This window comes from Coregonus lavaretus (assembly GCF_964263955.1).
Source record: "Coregonus lavaretus genome assembly, chromosome: 5".
Taxonomy (NCBI): Eukaryota; Metazoa; Chordata; class Actinopteri; order Salmoniformes; family Salmonidae; genus Coregonus; species Coregonus lavaretus.
In genome coordinates, this window is record NC_139992.1 from 51,461,129 (window position 1) to 51,487,926 (window position 26,798).

The following is a 26,798-nucleotide window of genomic DNA, read 5'->3' on the forward strand; positions in this document are numbered from 1 at the left end:
GTTTGGAATCTGATTGATTGATTGCTTCTGTGGACAGGTGTCTTTTATACAGGTAACAAACTGAGATTAGGAGCACTCCCTTTAAGAGTGTGCTCCTAATCTCAGCTCGTTACCTGTATAAACCTGGGAGCCAGACATCTTTCTTATTGAGAGGGGGTCAAATACTTATTTCCCTCATTAAAATGCAAATCAATTGATAACATTTTTGACATGCGTTTTTCTGGATTTTTTGTTGTTATTCTGTCTCTCACTGTTCAAATAAACCTACCATTAAAATTATAGACTGATCATTTATTTGTCAGTGGGCAAACGTACAAAATCAGCAGGGGATCAAATACTTTTTTCCCTCACTGTAGATACTTTTGTACCTGTTTCCTCCAGCATCTTCACAAGGTCCTTTGCTGTTGTTCTGGGATTGATTTGCACTTTTCGCACCAAAGTACGTTAATCTCTAGGAGACAGAACGTGTCTCCTTCCTGAGCGGTATGACGGCTGCGTGGTCCCATGGTGTTTATACTTGCGTACTATTGTTTGTACAGATGAACGTGATACCTTCAGGCATTTGGAAATTGCTCCCAAGGATGAACCAGACTTGTGGAGGTCTACATTTTTTGGGGGCTGATTTCTTTTGAGTTTCCCATGATGTCAAGCAAAGAGGCACTGAGTTTGAAGGTAGGCCTTGAAATACATCCACAGGTACACCTCCAATTGACTCAAATGATGTCAATTAGCCTATCAGAAGCTTCTAAAGCCATTACATCATTTTCTGGAATCCAAGCTGTTTAAAGGCACAGTCAACTTAGCGTATGTAAACTTCTGACCCACTGGAATTGTGATACAGTGAATTATAAGTGAAATAATCTGTCTGTAAACAATTGTTGGAAAAATTGCTTGTGTCATGCACAAAGTAGATGTCCTAACTGACTTGCAAAACTATAGTTTGTTAACAAGAAATTTGTTGAATGGTTGAAAAACGAGTTTTAATGACTCCAACCTAAGTGTTTGTAAACTTCCGACTTCAACTGTAAAGTTCAAATCATTACCGATGACCAAGACACGTTATATAGAGCTCCCAAAGTTCAAATCACTACCAATGTCATTTATGAAAAAACTGTTGTAGGTAGAAGCATCCGACAAGGCTTTTCTCTATTACCTTTATTATTTGGAGGCTCTCCTTTCCTCCTTCTTCTCTGTTACTGAGTTGATTTATTTACCTAAACTGCTGCATCTTTGATGTCTTACATTTTTTACATGTTAGTCATTTAGTAGACGCTCTTATACAGAGTTGGGGTTAGGGGAGGGTTAGGGGAGGGTTGGGGTTAGGGGAGGGTTAGGGTTAGGGGAGGGTTGGGGTTAGGGGAGGGTTGGGATTAGAGTTAGGGGAGGGTTGTGGTTACGGTTAGGGGAGGGTTGGGATTAGGAGAGGGTTGGGGTTAGGGAAGGGTTGGGGTTAGGGGAGTGTTGGGGTTAGGGAAGGGTTGGGGTTAGGGGAGGGTTGGGGTTAGGGGAGGGTTGGGGTTAGGGGAGGGTTGGGGTTAGGGTTAGGGGAGGGTTGTGGTTAGGGGAGGGTTGGGGTTAGGGTTAGGGGAGGGTTGGGGTTAGGGGAGGGTTGGGGTTAGGGTTAGGGGAGGGTTGTGGTTGGGGTTAGGGGAGGGTTGGATGGAGGGATAGGGGAGGTTGGGGTTAGGGTTAGGAGATGGACACTCACTTGGGTGACTTGAGGTCTCTGTGTATGATCTTGTGGAGGTGCAGGTAGTTCATCCCAGAGGCGATCCCTGAGGCCCAGTCCACCAGCAGTCTGGGGGTTACCTTCCGTCCAGCCCTCAGAACCTCATAGAGCTGGCCCTGGGAACAGTACTCCATTAATATACAGTAACACGGAGCCTGGGTGCACACACCCCTGGAGAGGAGAGAGAAGAGAGGGAGGAGAGGAAGGAGAAGAGGAGAAGAGAGGATGAGTTATAAAGTAAAAAAGATGTGACACTGTACTCCATAATGGTACAATAGAACGGAGCTGGGGTGCACGACAGAAGGGCGACACTGAGAGAGACATTTAGGGCAGATTTCCTAGACACAGATTAAGTTTAGTACTAGACTGAAAAGCAACTTGACATCATACAACAGCAAAAACTCCTGTAGCAACTCCTCAAACAATAGTTCCGCTTGATGGTCTCAGGGTGTTTTCACATATAGTCCTCTTTAAAAGAACTGATCTCAGTCCTCTTTAAAAGAACTGATCTCAGTCCTCTTTAAAATAACTGATCTCAGTCCTCTTTAAAAGAACTGGTCTCAGTCCTCTTTAAAAGAACTGATCTCAGTCCTCTTTAAAAGAACTGATCTCAGTCCTCTTTAAAAGAACTGATCTCAGTCCTCTTTAAAAGAACTGATCTCAGTCCTCTTTAATGTGAACTCTGGGGTAAAAAAAAGCCAAAGAACTCACGTATCTTGCCCTTGCCTTTGAATGATGACTCAACTCTTTCACCAGTTCACTTCAACTATTTTGTGGACCGAGTCCTCTTTGCATTCACATTGCTATGTTTAGAAAGGAACCAAGATATTTTTCCAACATGCACTCTGGGTTTTTACAAAGTGCAGGACAAGCCATTCAATCAGAATGTATTATCAGACAGCTAGATATACCTACTTACATTATGGAAGCTAATAGATTGCATTTAGTTAAAATATGAGACATAATAATTGTAATCAGAAGATATTATTAACATGTACATTTGATTGGTAACAGAATAAATAGTAATAGAATAACTGCAGAATAAATAATGATGTAATGAATTGAAGACCCAAAGTAGGCAACTGCCCCTTTAAGAGCTAGAATGGATATTGTACCCTGTTGTGATTTTTACCAGATATGTTGTTGTCTTCTGACACTATTCAAACCCCACAATCAATAAACAGCTTATGAAGCTCTCCATAAATATTTTGGAATTTCTGTGCTAATCAATATTAAAAAACAGCACACATTTTTTTCCGCGAACCTGCACATCATCATCTTCTATCTTTTGTGGCACCAATGTGAGGGGTTATGGCAGGGGAAACAGTGTTGCAGTAGTCTAGTGTGAGGGTTTATGGCAGTAGTCTAGTGTGAGGGGTTATGGCAGTAGTCTAGTGTGAGGGGTTATGGCAGTAGTCTAGTGTGAGGGTTTATGGCAGTAGTCTAGTGTGAGGGGTTATGTCAGTAGTCTAGTGTGAGGGGTTATGGAAGGGGAAACAGTGTTGCAGTAGTCTAGTGTGAGGGGTTATGGCAGTAGTCTAGTGTGAGGGGTTATGGCAGTAGTCTGGTGTGAGGGGTTATGGCAGTAGTCTAGTGTGAGGGGTTATGGCAGTAGTCTGGTGTGAGGGGTTATGGCAGTAGTCTAGTGTGAGGGGTTATGGCAGTAGTCTAGTGTGAGGGTTTATGGCAGTAGTCTAGTGTGAGGGTTTATGGCAGTAGTCTAGTGTGAGGGTTTATGGCAGTAGTCTAGTGTGGGGGGCTATGGCAGCAGTCTAGTGTGAGGGGTTATGGAAGGGGAAACAGTGTTGCAGTAGTCTAGTGTGAGGGGTTATGGCAGTAGTCTAGTGTGAGGGGTTATGGCAGTAGTCTAGTGTGAGGGGTTATGGCAGTAGTCTAGTGTGAGGGGTTATGGCAGTAGTCTAGTGTGAGGGGTTATGGCAGTAGTCTAGTGTGAGGGGTTATGGCAGTAGTCTAGTGTGAGGGGTTATGGCAGTAGTCTAGTGTGAGGGGTTATGGCAGTAGTCTAGTGTGAGGGGTTATGGCAGTAGTCTAGTGTGAGGGGTTATGGCAGGGGAAACAGTGTTTCAGTAGTCTAGTGTGAGGGGTTATGGCAGTAGTCTAGTGTGAGGGGTTATGGCAGTAGTCTAGTGTGAGGGGTTATGGCAGTAGTCTAGTGTGAGGGGTTATGGCAGTAGTCTAGTGTGAGGGGTTATGGCAGTAGTCTAGTGTGAGGGGTTATGGCAGTAGTCTAGTGTGAGGGGTTATGGCAGTAGTCTAGTGTGAGGGGTTATGGCAGTAGTCTAGTGTGAGGGGTTATGGCAGTAGTCTAGTGTGAGGGGTTATGGCAGTAGTCTAATGTGAGGGGTTATGACAGGGGAAACAGTGTTGAAGTAGTCTAATGTGAGGGGTTATGACAGGGGAAACAGTGTTGCAGTAGTCTAGTGTGAGGGGTTATGGCAGTAGTCTAGTGTGAGGGGTTATGACAGGGGAAACAGTGTTGCAGTAGTCTAGTGTGAGGGGTTATGGCAGTAGTCTAGTGTGAGGGGTTATGGCAGTAGTCTAGTGTGGGGGGTTATGACAGGGGAAACAGTGTTGCAGTAGTCTAGTGTGGGGGGTTATGGCAGTAGTCTAGTGTGAGGGGTTATGGCAGTAGTCTAGTGTGAGGGGTTATGACAGGGGAAACAGTGTTGCAGTAGTCTATTGTGAGGGGTTATGGCAGTAGTCAGTTGTGAGGGTTTATGGCAGTAGTCTAGTGTGAAGGGTTATGGCAGTAGTCTAGTGTGAGGGGTTATGGCAGTAGTCTAGTGTGAGGGGTTATGGCAGTAGTCTAGTGTGAGGGGTTATGGCAGTAGTCTAGTGTGAGGGGTTATGGCAGTAGTCTAGTGTGAGGGGTTATGGCAGTAGTCTAGTGTGAGGGGTTATGGCAGTAGTCTAGTGTGAGGGGTTATGGCAGTAGTCTAGTGTGAGGTGTTATGGCAGTAGTCTAGTGTGGGGGGTTATGGCAGTAGTCTAGTGTGAGGGGTTATGGCAGTAGTCTAGTGTGAGGGGTTATGGCAGTAGTCTAGTGTGAGGGGTTATGGCAGTAGTCTAGTGTGAGGGGTTATGGCAGGGGAAACAGTGTTGCAGTAGTCTAGTGTGAGGGTTTATGGCAGTAGTCTAGTGTGAGGGTTTATGTAAGGGGGAAAGTTTTGCAGTGTTGCAGTAGTCTAGTGTGAGGGGTTATGGCAGTAGTCTAGTGTGAGGGGTTATGGCAGTAGTCTAGTGTGAGGGGTTATGGCAGGGGAAACAGTGTTGCAGTAGTCTAGTGTGAGGGTTTATGGCAGTAGTCTAGTGTGAGGGTTTATGTAAGGGGGAAAGTTTTGCAGTGTTGCAGTAGTCTAATGTGAGGGGTTATGGCAGGGGAAACAGTGTTGCAGTAGTCTAGTGTGAGGGGTTATGGCAGTAGTCTAGTGTGAGGGGTTATGGCAGTAGTCTAGTGTGAGGGGTTTATGGCAGTAGTCTAGTGTGAGGGGTTATGGCAGTAGTCTAGTGTGAGGGGTTATGGCAGTAGTCTAGTGTGAGGGGTTATGGCAGTAGTCTAGTGTGAGGGGTTATGGCAGTAGTCTAGTGTGAGGGGTTATGGCAGTAGTCTAGTGTGAGGGGTTATGGCAGTAGTCTAGTGTGGGGGGTTATGGCAGTAGTCTAGTGTGAGGGGTTATGGCAGTAGTCTAGTGTGAGGGGTTATGGCAGTAGTCTAGTGTGAGGGGTTATGTCAGGGGAAACAGTGTTGCAGTAGTCTAGTGTGAGGGTTTATGGCAGTTGTCTAGTGTGAGGGATTATGGCAGTAGTCTAGTGTGAGGGGTTATGGCAGTAGTCTAGTTTGAGGGTTTATGGCAGGGGAAACAGTGTTGCAGTAGTGTAGTGTGAGGGTTTATGGCAGTAGTCTAGTGTGAGAGGTTATGGCAGTAGTCTAGTGTGAGGGTGTATTGCAGTAGTCTAGTGTGAGGGGTTATGGCAGTAGTCTAGTGTGAGGGTTTATGGCAGTAGTCTAGTGTGAGGGGTTATGGAAGGGGAAACAGTGTTGCAGTAGTCTAGTGTGAGGGGTTATGGCAGTAGTCTAGTGTGAGGGGTTATGACAGGGGAAACAGTGTTGCAGTAGTGTAGTGTGAGGGTTTATGGCAGTAGTCTAGTGTGAGAGGTTATGGCAGTAGTCTAGTGTGAGGGTGTATTGCAGTAGTCTAGTGTGAGGGGTTATGGCAGTAGTCTAGTGTGAGGGGTTATGGCAGTAGTCTAGTGTGAGGGGTTATGGCAGTAGTCTAGTGTGAGGGGTTATGGCAGTAGTCTAGTGTGAGGGGTTATGGCAGTAGTCTAGTGTGAGGGGTTATGGCAGTAGTCTAGTGTGAGGGGTTATGGCAGGGGAAACAATGTTGCAGTAGTCTAGTGTGAGGGGTTATGTCAGGGGAAACAGTGTTGCAGTAGTCTAGTGTGAGGGTTTATGGCAGTAGTCTAGTGTGAGGGTTTATGGCAGTAGTCTAGTGTGAGGGTTTGTGGCAGGAGAAACAGTGTTGCAGTAGTCTAGTGTGAGGGTTTATGGCAGTAGTCTAGTGTGAGGGTTTATGGCAGTAGTCTAGTGTGAGGGTTTATGGCAGTAGTCTAGTGTGAGGGTTTATGGCAGTAGTCTAGTGTGAGGGGTTTATGGCAGTAGTCTAGTGTGAGGAGTTATGGCAGTAGTCTAGTGTGAGGGTTTATGGCAGTAGTCTAGTGTGAGGGTTTATGGCAGTAGTCTAGTGTGAGGGTTTATGGCAGTTGTCTAGTGTGAGGGGTTATGGCAGTAGTCTAATTTTGAGGGTTTATGGCAGTAGTCTAGTGTGAGGGGTTATGGCAGGGGAAACAGTGTTGCAGTAGTCTAGTGTGAGGGGTTATGGCAGGGGAAACAGTGTTGAAGTAGTCTAGTGTGAGGGTTTATTACAGGGGAAACAGTGTTGAAGTAGTCTAGTGTGAGGGTTTATGGCAGTAGTCTAGTGTGAGGGTTTATGGCAGTAGTCTAGTGTGAGGGGATATGGAAGGGGAAACAGTGTTGCAGTAATCTAGTGTGAGGGTTTATGGCAGTAGTCTAGTGTGAGGGGTTATGGCAGTAGTCTAGTGTGAGGGGTTATGGCAGGGGAAACAGTGTTGCAGTAGTCTAGTGTGAGGGGTTATGTCAGGGGAAACAGTGTTGCAGTAATCTAGTGTGAGGGGTTATGGCAGTAGTCTAGTGTGAGGGTTTATGGCAGTAGTCTAGTGTGAGGGTTTATGGCAGTAGTCTGGTGTGAGGGTTTATGGCAGTAGTCTAGTGTGAGGGGTTATGGCAGTAGTCTAGTGTGAGGGGTTATGGCAGTAGTCTAGTGTGAGGGGTTATGGCAGTAGTCTAGTGTGAGGGTTTATGGCAGTAGTCTAGTGTGAATGTTTATGGCAGTAGTCTAGTGTGAGGGTTTATGGCAGTAGTCTAGTTTGAGGAGTTATGGTAGAAGTCTAGTGTGAGGGTTTGTGGCAGGAGAAACAGTGTTGCAGTAGTCTAGTGTGAGGGGTTATGTCAGGGGAAACAGTGTGCAGTAATCTAGTGTGAGGGGTTATGGCAGTAGTCTAGTGTGAGGGTTTATGGCAGTAGTCTAGTGTGAGGGTTTATGGCAGTAGTCTAGTGTGAGGGTTTATGGCAGTAGTCTAGTGTGAGGGTTTATGGCAGTAGTCTAGTGTGAGGGGTTATGGCAGTAGTCTAGTGTGAGGGGTTATGGCAGTAGTCTAGTGTGAGGGGTTATGGCAGTAGTCTAGTGTGAGGGGTTATGGCAGTAGTCTAGTGTGAGGGTTTATGGCAGTAGTCTAGTGTGAGGGGTTATGGCAGGGGAAACAGTGTTGAAGTAGTCTAGTGTGAGGGGTTATGGCAGGGGAAACAGTGTTGCAGTAGTCTAGTGTGAGGGTTTATGGCAGTAGTCTAGTGTGAGGGGTTATGGCAGGGGAAACAGTGTTGCAGTAGTCTAGTGTGAGGGTTTATGGCAGTAGTCTAGTGTGAGGGTTTATGGCAGTAGTCTAGTGTGAGGGTTTATGGCAGTAGTCTAGTGTGAGGGTTTATGGCAGTAGTCTAGTGTGAGGGGTTATGGCAGTAGTCTAGTGTGAGGGGTTATGGCAGTAGTCTAGTGTGAGGGGTTATGGCAGTAGTCTAGTGTGAGGGGTTATGGCAGTAGTCTAGTGTGAGGGGTTATGGCAGTAGTCTAGTGTGAGGGTTTATGGCAGTAGTCTAGTGTGAGGGGTTATGGCAGGGGAAACAGTGTTGAAGTAGTCTAGTGTGAGGGGTTATGGCAGGGGAAACAGTGTTGCAGTAGTCTAGTGTGAGGGGTTATGGCAGGGGAAACAGTGTTGCAGTAGTCTAGTGTGAGGGGTTATGTCAGGGGAAACAGTGTTGCAGTAGTCTAGTGTGAGGGTTTATGGCAGTAGTCTAGTGTGAGGGTTTATGGCAGTAGTCTAGTGTGAGGGTTTATGGCAGTAGTCTAGTGTGAGGGGTTATGGCAGTAGTCTAGTGTGAGGGTTTATGGCAGTAGTCTAGTGTGGGGGGTTATGGCAGTAGTCTAGTGTGAGGGGTTATGGCAGTAGTCTAGTGTGAGGGGTTATGGCAGTAGTCTAGTGTGAGGGTTTATGGCAGTAGTCTAGTGTGAAGGTTTATGGCAGTAGTCTAGTGTGAGGGGTTATGGCAGTAGTCTAGTGTGAGGGGTTATGGCAGTAGTCTAGTGTGAGGGGTTATGGCAGTAGTCTAGTGTGAGGGGTTATGGCAGTAGTCTAGTGTGAGGGGTTATGGCAGTAGTCTAGTGTGAGGGGTTATGGCAGTAGTCTAGTGTGAGGGGTTATGGCAGTAGTCTAGTGTGAGGGGTTATGTCAGGGGAAACAGTGTTGCAGTAGTCTAGTGTGAGGGGTTATGGCAGGGGAAACAGTGTTGCAGTAGTCTAGTGTGAGGGGTTATGGCAGTAGTCTAGTGTGAGGGTTTATGGCAGTAGTCTAGTGTGAGGGGTTATGGCAGTAGTCTAGTGTGAGGGGTTATGGCAGGGGAAACAGTGCTGCAGTAGTCTAGTGTGAGGGGTTATGGCAGTAGTCTAGTGTGAGGGGTTATGGCAGTAGTCTAGTGTGAGGGGTTATGGCAGTAGTCTAGTGTGAGGGGTTATGGCAGTAGTCTAGTGTGAGGGGTTATGGCAGGGGAAACAGTGTTGCAGTAGTCTAGTGTGAGGGGTTATGGCAGGGGAAACAGTGTTGCAGTAGTCTAGTGTGAGGGGTTATGGCAGGGGAAACAGTGTTGCAGTAGTCTAGTGTGAGGGGTTATGGCAGTAGTCTAGTGTGAGGGGTTATGGCAGTAGTCTAGTGTGAGGGGTTATGGCAGTAGTCAGTTGTGAGGGTTTATGGCAGTAGTCTAGTGTGAGGGGTTATGGCAGGGGAAACAGTGTTGCAGTAGTCTAGTGTGAGGGGTTATGGCAGTAGTCTAGTGTGAGGGGTTATGGCAGTAGTCTAGTGTGAGGGGTTATGGCAGTAGTCTAGTGTGAGGGGTTATGGCAGTAGTCTAGTGTGAGGGGTTATGGCAGTAGTCTAGTGTGAGGGGTTATGGCAGTAGTCTAGTGTGAGGGGTTATGGCAGTAGTCTAGTGTGAGGGGTTATGTCAGGGGAAACAGTGTTGCAGTAGTCTAGTGTGAGGGGTTATGGCAGGGGAAACAGTGTTGCAGTAGTCTAGTGTGAGGGGTTATGGCAGTAGTCTAGTGTGAGGGTTTATGGCAGTAGTCTAGTGTGAGGGGTTATGGCAGTAGTCTAGTGTGAGGGGTTATGGCAGGGGAAACAGTGCTGCAGTAGTCTAGTGTGAGGGGTTATGGCAGTAGTCTAGTGTGAGGGGTTATGGCAGTAGTCTAGTGTGAGGGGTTATGGCAGTAGTCTAGTGTGAGGGGTTATGGCAGTAGTCTAGTGTGAGGGGTTATGGCAGGGGAAACAGTGTTGCAGTAGTCTAGTGTGAGGGGTTATGGCAGGGGAAACAGTGTTGCAGTAGTCTAGTGTGAGGGGTTATGGCAGGGGAAACAGTGTTGCAGTAGTCTAGTGTGAGGGGTTATGGCAGTAGTCTAGTGTGAGGGGTTATGGCAGTAGTCTAGTGTGAGGGGTTATGGCAGTAGTCAGTTGTGAGGGTTTATGGCAGTAGTCTAGTGTGAGGGGTTATGGCAGGGGAAACAGTGTTGCAGTAGTCTAGTGTGAGGGGTTATGGCAGTAGTCTAGTGTGAGGGGTTATGGCAGTAGTCTAGTGTGAGGGGTTATGGCAGGGGAAACAGTGTTGCAGTAGTCTAGTTTGAGGGGTTATGGCAGGGGAAACAGTGTTGCAGTAGTCTAGTGTGAGGGTTTATGGCAGTAGTCTAGTGTGAGGGGTTATGGCAGGGGAAACAGTTTAGCAGTAGTCTAGTGTGAGGGGTTATGACAGGGGAAACAGTGTTGCAGTAGTCTAGTGTGAGGGGTTATGGCAGGGGAAACAGTTTAGCAGTAGTCTAGTGTGAGGGGTTATGGCAGTAGTCTAGTGTGAGGGGTTATGGCAGGGGAAAAAGTGTTGCAGTAGTCTGTGTGAGGGGTTATGGCAGTAGTCTAGTGTGAGGGGTTATGTCAGGGGAAACTGTGTTGCAGTAGTCTAGTGTGAGGGGTTATGGCAGTAGTCTAGTGTGAGGGTTTATGGCAGTAGTCTAGTGTGAGGGTTTATGGCAGTAGTCTAGTGTGAGGGGTTATGGCAGTAGTCTAGTGTGAGGGGTTATGGCAGTTGTCTAGTGTGAGAGGTTATGGCAGTAGTCTAGTGTGAGGGGTTAAGGCAGTAGTCTAGTGTGAGGATTTGTGGCAGGAGAAACAATGTTGCAGTAGTCTAGTGTGAGGGTTTATGGCAGTAGTCTAGTGTGAGGGTTTATGGCAGTAGTCTAGTGTGAGGGTTTATGGCAGTTGTCTAGTGTGAGGGGTTATGGCAGTAGTATAATTTTGAGGGTTTATGGCAGTAGTCTAGTGTGAGGGGTTATGGCAGGGAAAACAGTGTTGCAGTAGTCTAGTGTGAGGGGTTATGGCAGGGGAAACAGTGTTGAAGTAGTCTAGTGTGAGGGTTTATTACAGGGGAAACAGTGTTGAAGTAGTCTAGTGTGAGGGTTTATGGCAGGGGAAACAGTGTTGAAGTAGTCTAGTGTGAGGGGTTATGGCAGTAGTCTAGTGTGAGGGGATATGGCAGTAGTCTAGTGTGAGGGTTTATGGCAGTAGTCTAGTGTGAGGGGATATGGAAGGGGAAACAGTGTTGCAGTAATCTAGTGTGAGGGTTTATGGCAGAAGTCTAGTGTGAGGGTTTATGGCAGTAGTCTAGTGTGAGGGTTTATGGCAGTAGTCTAGTGTGAGGGGATATGTCAATATGTCAGGGGAAACAGTGTTGCAGTAGTCTAGTGTGAGGGGTTATGGCAGTAGTCTAGTGTGAGGGGTTATGGCAGTAGTCTAGTGTGAGGGGTTATGGCAGTAGTCTAGTGTGAGGGTTTATGGCAGTAGTCTAGTGTGAGGGGTTATGTCAGGGGAAACAGTGTTGCAGTAGTCTAGTGTGAGGGGTTCTGTCAGGGTAAACAGTGTAGCAGTAGTCTAGTGTGAGGGTTTATGGCAGTAGTCTAGTGTGAGGGGTTATGGCAGTAGTCTAGTGTGAGGGTTTATGGCAGGGGAAACAGTTTAGCAGTAGTCTAGTGTGAGGGTTTATGGCAGTAGTCTAGTGTGAGGGGTTATGGCAGTAGTCTAGTGTGAGGGGTTATGGCAGTAGTCTAGTGTGAGGGTTTATGGCAGTAGTCTAGTGTGAGGGTTTATGGCAGTAGTCTAGTGTGAAGGTTTATGGCAGTAGTCTAGTGTGAGGGTTTATGGCAGTAGTCTAGTTTGAGGAGTTATGGTAGAAGTCTAGTGTGAGGGTTTGTGGCAGGAGAAACAGTGTTGCAGTAGTCTAGTGTGAGGGGTTATGTCAGGGGAAACAGTGTGCTGTAATCTAGTGTGAGGGGTTATGGCAGTAGTCTAGTGTGAGGGTTTATGGCAGTAGTCTAGTGTGAGGGTTTATGGCAGTAGTCTAGTGTGAGGGGTTATGGCAGTAGTCTAGTGTGAGGGTTTATGGCAGTAGTCTAGTGTGGGGGGTTATGGCAGTAGTCTAGTGTGAGGGGTTATGGCAGTAGTCTAGTGTGAGGGGTTATGGCAGTAGTCTAGTGTGAGGGTTTATGGCAGTAGTCTAGTGTGAAGGTTTATGGCAGTAGTCTAGTGTGAGGGGTTATGGCAGTAGTCTAGTGTGAGGGGTTATGGCAGTAGTCTAGTGTGAGGGGTTATGGCAGTAGTCTAGTGTGAGGGGTTATGGCAGTAGTCTAGTGTGAGGGGTTATGGCAGTAGTCTAGTGTGAGGGGTTATGGCAGTAGTCTAGTGTGAGGGGTTATGGCAGTAGTCTAGTGTGAGGGGTTATGTCAGGGGAAACAGTGTTGCAGTAGTCTAGTGTGAGGGGTTATGGCAGGGGAAACAGTGTTGCAGTAGTCTAGTGTGAGGGGTTATGGCAGTAGTCTAGTGTGAGGGGTTATGGCAGTAGTCTAGTGTGAGGGGTTATGGCAGGGGAAACAGTGCTGCAGTAGTCTAGTGTGAGGGGTTATGGCAGTAGTCTAGTGTGAGGGGTTATGGCAGTAGTCTAGTGTGAGGGGTTATGGCAGTAGTCTAGTGTGAGGGGTTATGGCAGTAGTCTAGTGTGAGGGGTTATGGCAGGGGAAACAGTGTTGCAGTAGTCTAGTGTGAGGGGTTATGGCAGGGGAAACAGTGTTGCAGTAGTCTAGTGTGAGGGGTTATGGCAGTAGTCTAGTGTGAGGGGTTATGGCAGTAGTCTAGTGTGAGGGGTTATGGCAGTAGTCTAGTGTGAGGGGTTATGGCAGGGGAAACAGTGTTGCAGTAGTCTAGTGTGAGGGGTTATGGCAGGGGAAACAGTGTTGCAGTAGTCTAGTGTGAGGGTTTATGGCAGTAGTCTAGTGTGAGGGGTTATGGCAGGGGAAACAGTTTAGCAGTAGTCTAGTGTGAGGGGTTATGACAGGGGAAACAGTGTTGCAGTAGTCTAGTGTGAGGGGTTATGGCAGGGGAAACAGTTTAGCAGTAGTCTAGTGTGAGGGGTTATGGCAGTAGTCTAGTGTGACGGGTTATGGCAGTAGTCTAGTGTGAGGGGTTATGTCAGGGGAAACGGTGTTGCAGTAGTCTAGTGTGAGGGTTTATGGCAGTAGTCTAGTGTGAGGGTTTATGGCAGTAGTCTAGTGTGAGGGTTTATGGCAGTAGTCTAGTGTGAGGGGTTATGGCAGTAGTCTAGTGTGAGGGGTTATGGCAGTTGTCTAGTGTGAGAGGTTATGGCAGTAGTCTAGTGTGAGGGGTTAAGGCAGTAGTCTAGTGTGAGGATTTGTGGCAGGAGAAACAATGTTGCAGTAGTCTAGTGTGAGGGTTTATGGCAGTAGTCTAGTGTGAGGGTTTATGGCAGTAGTCTAGTGTGAGGGTTTATGGCAGTTGTCTAGTGTGAGGGGTTATGGCAGTAGTCTAATTTTGAGGGTTTATGGCAGTAGTCTAGTGTGAGGGGTTATGGCAGGGAAAACAGTGTTGCAGTAGTCTAGTGTGAGGGGTTATGGCAGGGGAAGCAGTGTTGAAGTAGTCTAGTGTGAGGGTTTATTACAGGGGAAACAGTGTTGAAGTAGTCTAGTGTGAGGGTTTATGGCAGGGGAAACAGTGTTGAAGTAGTCTAGTGTGAGGGGTTATGGCAGTAGTCTAGTGTGAGGGGTTATGGCAGTAGTCTAGTGTGAGGGTTTATGGCAGTAGTCTAGTGTGAGGGGATATGGAAGGGGAAACAGTGTTGCAGTAATCTAGTGTGAGGGTTTATGGCAGTAGTATAGTGTGAGGGTTTATGGCAGTAGTCTAGTGTGAGGGGTTATGGCAGTAGTCTAGTGTGAGGGGATATGTCAATATGTCAGGGGAAACAGTGTTGCAGTAGTCTAGTGTGAGGGGTTATGGCAGTAGTCTAGTGTGAGGGGTTATGGCAGTAGTCTAGTGTGAGGGGTTATGGCAGTAGTCTAGTGTGAGGGGTTATGGCAGTAGTCTAGTGTGAGGGGTTATGGCAGTAGTCTAGTGTGAGGGTTTATGGCAATAGTCTAGTGTGAGGGGTTATGTCAGGGGAAACAGTGTAGCAGTAGTCTAGTGTGAGGGTTTATGGCAGTAGTCTAGTGTGAGGGGTTATGGCAGTAGTCTAGTGTGAGGGTTTATGGCAGGGGAAACAGTTTAGCAGTAGTCTAGTGTGAGGGTTTATGGCAGGGGAAACAGTGTGCAGTAATCTAGTGTGAGGGGTTATGGCAGTAGTCTAGTGTGAGGGTTTATGGCAGTAGTCTAGTGTGAGGGTTTATGGCAGTAGTCTAGTGTGAGGGGTTATGGCAGTAGTCTAGTGTGAGGGGTTATGGCAGTAGTCTAGTGTGAGGGTTTATGGCAGTAGTCTAGTGTGAGGGTTTATGGCAGTAGTCTAGTGTGAAGGTTTATGGCAGTAGTCTAGTGTGAGGGTTTATGGCAGTAGTCTAGTTTGAGGAGTTATGGTAGAAGTCTAGTGTGAGGGTTTGTGGCAGGAGAAACAGTGTTGCAGTAGTCTAGTGTGAGGGGTTATGTCAGGGGAAACAGTGTGCAGTAATCTAGTGTGAGGGGTTATGGCAGTAGTCTAGTGTGAGGGTTTATGGCAGTAGTCTAGTGTGAGGGTTTATGGCAGTAGTCTAGTGTGAGGGGTTATGGCAGTAGTCTAGTGTGAGGGGTTATGGCAGGGGAAACAGTGTTGCAGTAGTCTAGTGTGAGGGGTTATGGCAGGGGAAACAGTGTTGCAGTAGTCTAGTGTGAGGGGTTATGTCAGTAGTCTAGTGTGAGGGATTATGGCAGTAGTCTAGTGTGAGGGATTATGGCAGTAGTCTAGTGTGAGGGATTATGGCAGTAGTCTAGTGTGAGGGGTTATGGCAGTAGTCTAGTGTGGGGGGTTATGGCAGCAGTCTAGTGTGAGGGGTTATGTCAGGGGAAACAGTGTTGCAGTAGTCTAGTGTGAGGGTTTATGGCAGTAGTCTAGTGTGAGGGGTTATGGCAGTAGTCTAGTGTGAGGGGTTATGGCAGTAGTCTAGTGTGAGGGGTTATGGCAGTAGTCTAGTTTGAGGGGTTATGGCAGTAGTCTAGTGTGAGGGGTTATGGCAGTAGTCTAGTGTGAGGGGTTATGGCAGTAGTCTAGTGTGAGGGGTTATGGCAGTAGTCTAGTGTGAGGGGTTATGGCAGGGGAAACAGTGTTGCAGTAGTCTAGTGTGAGGGGTTATGGCAGGGGAAACAGTGTTGCAGTAGTCTAGTGTGAGGGGTTATGGCAGGGGAAACAGTGTTGCAGTAGTCTAGTGTGAGGGTTTATGTCAGGGGAAACAGTTTTGCAGTAGTCTAGTGTGAGGGGTTATGGCAGTAGTCTAGTGTGAGGGGTTATGGCAGTAGTCTAGTGTGAGGGGTTATGGCAGTAGTCTAGTGTGAGGGGTTATGGCAGTAGTCTAGTGTGAGGGGTTATGGCAGTAGTCTAGTGTGAGGGGTTATGGCAGTAGTCTAGTGTGAGGGGTTATGGCAGTAGTCTAGTGTGAGGGTTTATGGCAGTAGTCTAGTGTGAGGGGTTATGGCAGTAGTCTAGTGTGAGGGGTTATGGCAGTAGTCTAGTGTGAGGGATTATGGCAGTAGTCTAGTGTGAGGGATTATGGCAGTAGTCTAGTGTGAGGGATTATGGCAGTAGTCTAGTGTGAGGGGTTATGGCAGTAGTCTAGTGTGGGGGGTTATGGCAGCAGTCTAGTGTGAGGGGTTATGTCAGGGGAAACAGTGTTGCAGTAGTCTAGTGTGAGGGTTTATGGCAGTAGTCTAGTGTGAGGGGTTATGGCAGTAGTCTAGTGTGAGGGGTTATGGCAGTAGTCTAGTGTGAGGGGTTATGGCAGTAGTCTAGTTTGAGGGGTTATGGCAGTAGTCTAGTGTGAGGGGTTATGGCAGTAGTCTAGTGTGAGGGGTTATGGCAGTAGTCTAGTGTGAGGGGTTATGGCAGTAGTCTAGTGTGAGGGGTTATGGCAGGGGAAACAGTGTTGCAGTAGTCTAGTGTGAGGGGTTATGGCAGGGGAAACAGTGTTGCAGTAGTCTAGTGTGAGGGGTTATGGCAGGGGAAACAGTGTTGCAGTAGTCTAGTGTGAGGGGTTATGGCAGTAGTCTAGTGTGAGGGGTTATGGCAGTAGTCTAGTGTGAGGGGTTATGGCAGTAGTCTAGTGTGAGGGGTTATGGCAGTAGTCTAGTGTGAGGGGTTATGGCAGTAGTCTAGTGTGAGGGGTTATGGCAGTAGTCTAGTGTGAGGGTTTATGGCAGTAGTCTAGTGTGAGGGGTTATGGCAGTAGTCTAGTGTGAGGGGTTATGGCAGTAGTCTAGTGTGAGGGGTTATGGCAGTAGTCTAGTGTGAGGGGTTATGGCAGTAGTCTAGTGTGAGGGGTTATGACAGGGGAAACAGTGTTGCAGTAGTCTAGTGTGGGGGGTTATGGCAGCAGTCTAGTGTGAGGGGTTATGGCAGTAGTCTAGTGTGAGGGGTTATGGCAGTAGTCTAGTGTGAGGGGTTATGGCAGTAGTCTAGTGTGAGGGGTTATGGCAGTAGTCTAGTGTGAGGGGTTATGACAGTAGTCTAGTGTGAGGGGTTATGGCAGTAGTCTAGTGTGAGGGGTTATGGCAGTAGTCTAGTGTGAGGGGTTATGGCAGTAGTCTAGTGTGAGGGGTTATGGCAGTAGTCTAGTGTGAGGGTTTATGGCAGGGGAAACAGTGTTTCAGTAGTCTAGTGTGAGGGGTTATGTCAGGGGAAACAGTGTTTCAGTAGTCTAGTGTGAGGTAATATTATATTACTCTCGTCTGAGTGTGCCAGAGCGCAGAATAACTGACAAATTTACGAACGCTCATCACCCGTTGAATATGGCCGGTGTCAGTAAACATGGCAAAAAAGCGTAATTAAATTGTTGCCAGCAGCACAGTTGCAGTCACCAACGCTCTGGATAACATGAAAACAGCCTAACCAGCTCTGCTAGGGCGAGTAAAATGGTCAGATTGAGATGTTCTCTCATTTGTGTCTGGAAGTAGCTAGCAAGCTAGCCAACGTTAGCTAGTTAGCTTGGGTGCTTGACTGCTGTTGTTAGGTCAGAAAGCTCGGATCAACGCTACTCCTCTTCTTCTTGAAATCTTTGGTCTGAGAGTCCTTTCGGTACCTTTTGGCAAACTCCAAGAGGGCTGTCATGTGCCTTTTACTGAGGAGTGGCTTCTGTCTGGCCACTCTACCATAAAGGCCTGATTGGTGGAGCTGCAGAGATGGTTGTCCTTCTGATAGTTTCTCCCATCTCCACAGAGGAACTCTGGAGCTCTGTCAGAGTGACAATCGGGTTCTTGGTCACCTCCCTGACCAAGGCCCTTCTCCCCCGATTGCTCAGTTTGGCCGGGCGGCCAGCTCTAAGAAGAGTCTTGGTGGTTCCAAACTTCTTCCATTTAAAAATGATGGAGGCCACTGTGTTCTTGGGGAACTTCAATGCTGCAGAAATGTTTTGGTACCCTTCCCCATATCTGTGCCTTGACACAATCCTGTCTCGGAGCTCTACGGACAATTTCTTTGAACTCTTGGCTTGGTTTTTGCTCTGACATGCACTGTCAACTGTGGGACCTTATATAGACAGGTGTGTGCCTTTCCAAATCATGTATAATCAATTGAATTTATCATAGGTGGTCTCAAATCAAGTTGTAGAAACAGCTCAAGGATGATCAGTGGAAACAGGATGCACCTGAGCTAAATGTTGAGTCTCATAGCAAAGGGTCTGAATACTTACGTAAATAAGGTATTTTCTGTAATGTAACAGTAAGTGGAAAAAGTCAAGGGGTTTGAATACTTTCCGAATGCACTGTATACTCATGATTAGATGGAAGGTTATGTATATACTCATGATTAGATGGAAGGCTCTTTATATACTCATGATTAGATGGAAGGCTCTGTGTATACTCATGATTAGATGGAAGGCTCTGTGTATACTCATGATTAGATGGAAGGCTCTTTATATACTCATGATTAGATGGAAGGCTCTGTGTATACTCATGATTAGATGGAAGGCTCTGTATATACTCATGATTAGATGGAAGGCTCTGTGTATACTCATGATTAGATGGAAGGCTCTTTATATACTCATGATTAGATGGAAGGTTCTGTGTATACTCATGATTAGATGGAAGGCTCTTTATATACTCATGATTAGATGGAAGGCTCTGTGTATACTCATGATTAGATGGAAGGCTCTTTATATACTCATGATTAGATGGAAGGCTCTGTGTATACTCATGATTAGATGGAAGGCTCTTTATATACTCATGATTAGATGGAAGGCTCTTCATATACTAATTATTTAATAAATTACTATTATTATAATAACTATAATTATAATAATTATTACTTGAAGCTGATGATGTTGGGTTAGTGTTAGGGTTAGTGGACCTACTTGAAGCCGATGATGTTGGGTTAGTGTTAGGGTTAGTGGACCTACTTGAAGCCGATGATGTTGGGTTAGTGTTAGGAGACCTACTTGAAGCCGATGATGTTGGGTTAGTGTTAGGGTTAGTGGACCTACTTGAAGCCGGTGATGTTGGGTTAGTGTTAGGGTTAGTGGTAGGGGACCTACTTGAAGCCGGTGATGTTGGGTTAGTGTTAGGGTTAGTGTTAGGGGACCTACTTGAAGCCGGTGATGTTGGGTTAGTGTTAGGGTTAGTGGACCTACTTGAAGCCAGTGATGTTGGGTTAGTGTTAGGGTTAGTGGACCTACTTGAAGCCAATGATGTTGGGTTAGTGGTAGGGGACCTACTTGAAGCCGGTGATGTTGGGTTAGTGTTAGGGTTAGTGATAGGGAACCTACTTGAAGCCGGTGATGTTGGGTTAGTGTTAGGGGACCTACTTACATTTAGATTTTAGTCATTTAGCAGGCGCTCTTATCCAGAGCGACTTAAAGTTAGTGAGTGCATACATGTTTATTTATTTATTTTTTCATACTGGCCCCCCGTGGGAAACAAACCCACATCCCTGCCGGCCAAACCCTCCCCTACCTTGGACGACGCTGGACCAATTGTGCGCCGCCCATGGGTCTTCCAGTCGCGGCCAGCTGCGACAGAGCCTGGACTCGAACCAGGATCTCTAGTGGCACAGCTAGCACTGCGATGCAGTGCCTTAGACCACTGCGCCCCTCGGAAGAACTTGAAGCCAATGATGTTGGGTTAGTGTTAGGATTAGGGTTAGTGGACCTACTTGAAGCTGATGATGTTGGGGTGTTTGAGCTTCCTCAGGTGTTTGATGTCAGTCTCCTTCTGCTCGCGGACCTTCTTGATGGCCACCTCATTGCCATGGAGCTTCCCCAGAAAGACAGCCCCCTGCGCCCCGCTGCCCAGCCACTGCAGCTCCGAGATCTCCTCAAACGGGACCTCCCACATGTCTGGAGAGAAGACAGACAGACAGACAGGCAGACATGTTGCTAACGGGACCTCCCATATGGCTTGAGAAGGAGAGGACAGACAGAGACAGACCGACAGACAGACATGTTACTTACGGGACCTCCCACATGTCTAGAGAGGACAGACAGACAGGCAGACAGACAGGCAGACAGACAGACAGACAGACAGACAGACAGACAGACAGACAGACAGACAGACAGACAGACAGACAGACAGACAGACAGACAGACAGACAGACATGTTACTTACGGGACCTCCCACATGTCTAGAGAGGACAGACAGACAGACAGACAGACAGACAGACAGACAGACAGACAGACAGACAGACAGACAGACAGACAGACAGACAGACAGACATGTTACTTCATAGGCGGAGCGTGAGTTTCAAGTTTGGGGAAGCTTACAATTTATGCTACCATTTCTACCGTTCTGCCAGTTATGATTTTCATATGCACATTTTCATGGAACAGTTCCGTTTCAAAAATTACAGTTTTGTTTCTCAAAATCTTAAAAATCTGAATTAAAATGATACAAATCTAAAAGTTAAAAGTCAACTAATGCGAGATCACCAGCCGCGAGATCACCAGCCTCTGCCCATTAGTTCCTGCCAAGGCAGCAGCTACTCTTCCTGGGGTTTATTATGGATCCCCATTAGTTCCTGCCAAGGCAGCAGCTACTCTTCCTGGGGTCCAGCAAAATTAAGGCAGTTATACATTTATAAAAACATAACAATACATTCACAGATTTCACAACACACTGTGTGCCCTCAGGCCCCTACTCCACCACTACCACATACAGTGGGGAAAAAAAGTATTTAGTCAGCCACCAATTGTGCAAGTTCTCCCACTTAAAAAGATGAGAGAGGCCTGTAATTTTCATCATAGGTACACGTCAACTATGACAGACAAATTGAGAATTTTTTTTCCAGAAAATCACGTTGTAGGATTTTTAATGAATTTATTTGCAAATTATGGTGGAAAATAAGTATTTGGTCACCTACAAACAAGCAAGATTTCTGGCTCTCACAGACCTGCAACTTCTTCTTTAAGAGGCTCCTCTGTCCCGTATTAATGGCACCTGTTTGAACTTGTTATCAGTATAAAAGACACCTGTCCACAACCTCAAACAGTCACACTCCAAACTCCACTATGGCCAAGACCAAAGAGCTGTCAAAGGACACCAGAAACAAAATTGTAGACCTGCACCAGGCTGGGAAGACTGAATCTGCAATAGGTAAGCAGCTTGGTTTGAAGAAATCAACTGTGGGAGCAATTATTAGGAAATGGAAGACATACAAGACCACTGATAATCTCCCTCGATCTGGGGCTCCACGCAAGATCTCACCCCGTGGGGTCAAAATGATCACAAGAACGGTGAGCAAAAATCCCAGAACCACACCTAGTGAATGACCTGCAGAGAGCTGGGACCAAAGTAACAAAGCCTACCATCAGTAACACACTACGCCGCCAGGGACACAAATCCTGCAGTGCCAGACGTGTCCCCTCGCTTAAGCCAGTACATGTCCAGGCCCGTCTGAAGTTTGCTAGAGTGCATTTGGATGATCCAGAAGAGGATTGGGAGAATGTCATATGGTCAGATGAAACCAAAATATTACTTTTTGGTAAAAACTCAACTCGTCGTGTTTGGAGGACAAAGAATGCTGAGTTGCATCCAAAGAACACCATACCTACTGTGAAGCATGGGGGTGGAAACATCATGCTTTTGGGCTGTTTTTCTGCACAGGGACCAGGACGACTGATCCGTGTAAAGGAAAGAATGAATGGGGCCATGTATCGTGAGATTTTGAGTGAAAACCTCCTTCCATCAGCAAGGGCATTGAAGATGAAACGTGGCTGGGTCTTTCAGCATGACAATGATCCCAAACACACTGCCCGGGCAATGAAGGAGTGGCTTCGTAAGAAGCATTCCAAGGTCCTGGAGTGGCCTAGCCAGTCTCCAGATCTCAACCCCATAGAAAATCTTTGGAGGGAGTTGAAAGTCCGTGTTGCCCAGCGACAGCCCCAAAACATCACTGCTCTAGAGGAGATCTGCATGGAGGAATGGGCCAAAATACCAGCAACAGTGTGTGAAAACCTTGTGAAGACTTACAGAAAACGTTTCACCTGTGTCATTGCCAACAAAGGGTATATAACAAAGTATTGAGAAACTTTTGTTATTGACCAAATACTTATTTTCCACCATAATTTGCAAATAAATTCATTAAAAGTCCTACAATGTGATTTTCTGTATTTTTTTTTCTCATTTTGTCTGTCATAGTTGACGTGTACCTATGATGAAAATTACAGGCCTCTCTCATCTTTTTAAGTGGGAGAACTTGCACAATTGGTGGCTGACTAAATACTTTCTTTCCCCACTGTATATACAATACAAAATCCATGTGTACCTTGTGTGTATAGTGCGTATGTTATCGTGTGTGTGTATGCATGTGTCTGTGCCTATGTTTGTGTTGCATCACAGTCCCCGCTTTTCCATAACGTGTATTTTTATCTGTTTTTAAATCTAACTTTACTGCTTGCATGAGTTACATGATGTGGAATGGAGTTCCATGTAGTCATGGCTCTATGTAGTACTGTGCACCTCCCATAGTCTGTTCCGGACATGGGGACTATGAAGAGACCTCTGGTGGCATGTCTTGTGGGGTATGCATGGGTGTCCGAGCTGTGCGCCAGTAGTTTAAACAGACAGCTCGGTGCATTCAGCTTGTCAACACTTCTTACAAAAACAAGTAGTGATGAAGTCAATCTCTCCTCCACTTTGAGCCAGGAGAGATTAACATGTATTTATTAATGTTAGCTCTCTGTGTACATCCAAGGGCCAGCCGTGCTGCCCTGTTCTGAGCCAATTGCAATTTTCTTAAGTCCCTCTTCGTGGCACCTGACCACACGACTGAACGGTAGTTCAGGTGCAAACAAAACTAGGGCCTGTAGGACCTGCCTTGTTGATAGTGCTGTTAAGAAGGCAGAGCAGCGCTTTATTATGGACAGACTTCACCCCATCTTAGCTACTGTTGTATCAATATGTTTTGACCATGACAGTTTACAATCCAGGGTTACTCCAAGCAGTTTAGTCTCCTCAACTCGCTCAATTACCACATTATTCATTACAAGATTTGGTTGAGGTTTAGGGTTTAGTGAATGATTTGTCCCAAATACAATGCTTTTAGTTTTTGAAATATTTAGGACTAACTTATTCCTTGCCACCTATTCTGAAACTAACTGCAGCTCTTTGCTAATTGTTGCAGTGATTTCAGTCACTGTAGTAGCTGACGTGTATAGTGTTGAGTCACCCGCATACATAGACACACTGGCTTTACTCAAAGCCAGTTGCATGTCATTAGTAAAGATTGAAAAAAGTAAGGGGCCTAGACAGCTTCCCTGGGGAACTCCTGATTCTACCTGGATTATGTTGGAGAGGCTTCCATTAAAGAACACCCTCTGTGTTCTGTTAGACAGGTAACGCTTTATCCACAATATAGCAGGGGGTGTAAAGCCATTACACATACGTTTTTCCAGCAGCAGACTATGATCGATAATGTCAAAAGCCGCAAAAAGTCTAACAAAACAGCCCCCAAAATATTTGTATCATCAATTTCTCTCAGCCAATCATCAGTCATTTGTGTAAGTGCTTGTTGAATGTCCTTCTCTATAAGCGTGCTGAGAGTCTGTTGTCAATGTGTTTACTGTGAAATAGCATTGGATCTGGTCAAACACCATTTTTTTAAAAAGTTGACAAAGGGTTGGTAAGAGGTGGATTGGTCGGCTATTTGAGCCAGTCGGTAGGGGAATCACTTTTGCTTCCCTCCAGGCCTGAGGTTGAGGGCACACACTTTCTAGTGGGTGTAAATTGAAGACATGGCAAATAGGAGTGGCAATATCATCCGCTATTATCCTCAGTAATTTTCCATCCAAGTTGCCAAGTTGTCAGACCCTGGTGGCTTGTCATTGTTGATAGACAACAAAAATTGTTTCACCTCTTCCACACTTATGTAACCCTCTCACCAGGCTCGAATTTGACTCTCACAATATTACCTTATTTAGAATATCTGAACAGCATGGGATATTAGGTGAGAAGGACATCTCCAATAAGAATCCCTATTGTAAACTTGCTAGGGTGAATGACAAATAGGGTATTACTTCAGATAGAATGATTATAGACTTGGTTATTATTATAAGGATATGCTTTCCCATGCATTAAATGAAACTGAAACAGTAAATGACTCCACCAATACAACAGACATAAGGTTCAATATCTATATTAATCAAATTTTCAATGTATCACATCAAAATAAATAAAAATAATAAACCCCAATGATTTTTCCACAACCCATGTCCAAATTATTTGCAAGCTTGCTTAAACCCTGGGCGCGCGTTGGAGCTCATAAAAAAATGACGACATACATAAAGTCCTGAAGTCCACCCCACATTTGTAGTTACTCACTACTTGTAGATAATGCCTCAGCAAAATATAGTAGTTCCGTGCAGGTGTCCTCACAAGATCCACAGCGAACACAGCCGTCAATGCAGCCGGTACTCCGTAGCAGCAACAGACATCCGTTGGAAACCCGAACTCGTTGATCGTCACAAGCAATTCTCTCCAAGTCTCGCACGATGCTAGGCTAACCTCTAGGATGTCGAATGTCTCCACAATGCGACGGCAGCTTCAGTCTCCACTAGGTCTTTCTTAACGAAATAATAAACACTCTCTTATAGAAATAAAATCAGGATTTCCCTTCAAAAAACTCTGTAGGTATGGTTTTGTTCTCTCTTTATCGTTTCCTTTGGTCGTTTTTTCCTTCACCAACCCCACTAACTTTTCTCTCCCAGCAACCAGTCCACTCTCCCATTGGCCACAACTTAACAAGTTACCTCATTGGTCAAAACTTTTAACGAGATACGTGGGAAACTTAAACTTAAAAGTAAACCAACCTATTCACTTGTACATTTTTTAAAAACATTGCTTCAAAAGAAATGCATTAATGAAATTACAAATCAGGAGCTATTCGATCACCTTTTAAATCTAATACCAATGAATTATAACAAATAAACTCTATACTTGGTTTTAGCAAGGTATTACACTTACATTACGGAATTCAAAATTACCCAATGCTTGTCTTTCATAATTTGGTCAGATATACTTGGATGTGTAGTGTCAGCGTTTGTTAATGGCATGTAATGCCTAAGTTTGCTAATCTTGCTAATGAAAACATAATTAAAGTAGTTGGCAATATCAGTGGGTTTTGTGATGAATGAGCCATCTGATTCAGTGAATGATGGAGCTGAGTTTGCCTTTTTGCCCAACATTTCATTGAAGGTGCTCCAAAGCTTTTTACTATCATTCTTTATGTCATTTATCTTTGTTTCATAGTGTAGTTTCTTATTTTTATTCAGTTTAGTCACATGATTTCTCAATATGCTGTACGTTGCCAATCGGCTGTACGGCCAGACATTGTATCAATAGTGATATACAGGGGTCCTGCTGAACCCATAGTGTTAAGGAAAGGGGGATATCTAGTCAGTTGTACAACTGAATGCATTCAACTGAAATGTGTCTTCCGTATTTAACCCAACCCCTCTGAATCAGAGAGGTGCAGGTGCTGCCTTAATCAACATCCACGTCTGGGTTAACTGCCTTGCTCAGGCACAGAATGACAGATTTTTACCTTGTCAGCTCTGGGATTCGATCCGGCAACCTTGCAGTTACTGGCCCAACGCTCTAACCGCTAGGCTACCTGCCGCCCAGTTGTACCTTAGTGGAAACCAGATGGCCAGCTGACCAACCACAAAGCCAAACCCATGTCTGTCTGACCACAACCCATATCGTTATGACTAGGCGTGTGCCCAGCTGGTGCAACCGACCCTGGGGGATAGGATTTCACCTTTACCCCCAGTTCACCCTGGGGGATAGGATTTCACCTTTACCCCCAGTTCACTCTGGGGGATAAGATTTCACCTCTACCCCAGGATTTCACCTCTACCCCAGGATTTCACCTTTACCCCCAGTTCACTCTGGGGGATAAGATTTCACCTCTACCCCAGGATTTCACCTCTACCCCCAGGATTTCACCTCTACCCCCAGGATTTCACCTCTACCCCCAGTTCACTCTGGGGGATAAGATTTCACCTTTACCCCCAGTTCACTCTGGGGGATAGGATTTCACCTCTACCCCAGGACTTCACCTTTACCCCCGGTTCACTCTGGGGGGATAGGATTTCACCTCTACCCTCAGGATTTCACCTCTACCCCCAGGATTTCACCTCTACCCTCAGGATTTCACCTCTACCCCCAGGATTTCACCTCTACCCTCAGGATTTCACCTCTACCCCCAGGATTTCACCTCTACCCCCAGGATTTCACCTCTACCCTCAGGATTTCACCTCTACCCCCAGGATTTCACCTCTACCCTCAGGATTTCACCTCTACCCTCAGGATTTCACCTCTACCCCAGGATTTCACCTATACCCCCAGGATTTCACCTCTTCCCCCAGGATTTCACCTCTTCCCCCAGGATTTCACCTCTATCCCCAGGATTTCACCTCTTCCCCCAGGATTTCACCTCTACCCCCAGGATTTCACCTCTACACCCAGGATTTCACCTCTACCCTCAGGATTTCACCTCTACCCCCAGGATTTCACCTTTACCCACAGTTCACTCTGACAGCTGCATATGAGTAGTAGGCATTTGGCACCATAGGAATGTGTACCTTGTTGCTGCAGCTTGTATTCCGTGCTGTAGGTCTTCCCTATGATATTCCAGACGGGTCTCAGACAGCCGAACAGCCCATCCAGGAACCCCCCTCCTCCCGGTGCTCTGTGGAAGTGCAGTTTGATGTCATCACGGGGGTGAGGCTGGTTGTGTGTTCCAGACCCAGGGTGGTGTTGGTGTATGGGACACATCCCCTCCCCTGTCCCCTCCCCCTCGCCCCCACTGCCACACTCCCCCTGGCCACATGACGTCGGTGACTCCGCCTCCTCGTGCTCCTGCAATTGGAGCACGCTGTTGTCAAAGTGTCTCTGCTCCCGCCCAGAGTCCTCACTGAGCGCTGTGATTGGTGGGCTGGTGCCCAGCATAGCCTCCTCGTCCTGGCCTGAGGGCGGGGCGAGCGTCATCAGGGGAACCAGGAGGTGTGTGGGAGGAGCTAGATCTGTGATGATCTGGGGGGGTAGAGGAAGGGGAGGGGCTGGGGCGTTGGGAGAGGAAGTTTTCTTAACGCCGTCCCCCACCACAGTGTTCTTTAGCTCCTCCTTCAGCTTGCCAACAAGCAGGCTGGGGCACGACGCCCATGACAGCACCTCTGGAGAGCTACCCATGGTGCACTGCGGGAGCATGGGCTGCCCAGCGACGCGGACGGAGAGAGGCCGTTCCTAGCAGGAGGGGTTCTCTGAACTCAGGGAGTCACCTGCAGAGAGAGAGAGAGAGAGTGAGAGAGAGAGAGAGAGAGAGAGAGAGAATGGGAGGGGGAGCGATAGAGAGAGAGAGAGAGAGAGAGAGAGA

General features: G+C 46.6%; 2 protein-coding genes across 4 annotated transcripts in view; one reads left to right on the top strand and one right to left on the bottom strand.

The window, feature by feature from the left end:
* map3k13 (mitogen-activated protein kinase kinase kinase 13) overlaps nt 1-26,681 on the bottom strand; it is a gene marked incomplete at its 3' end in the record, with an annotated part of 70,379 nt that extends 43,698 nt beyond the window's left edge. Inside the window, exons 1-3 of the mRNA XM_084161008.1 lie at nt 26,008-26,681; nt 19,083-19,266; nt 1,709-1,900 (exon numbers count right to left, since the gene is read on the bottom strand). Coding sequence (XP_084017134.1) covers nt 1,709-1,900; nt 19,083-19,266; nt 26,008-26,632 — 1,001 coding nt within the window. The 5' untranslated portion in view covers nt 26,633-26,681. The remainder of the gene's footprint in view (nt 1-1,708; nt 1,901-19,082; nt 19,267-26,007) is intronic.
* The window catches only part of LOC311129748 (neuron navigator 3-like), a 753,845-nt gene that overhangs the window by 573,603 nt on the left and 153,444 nt on the right, over nt 1-26,798 (top strand). The window lies entirely within an intron of this gene.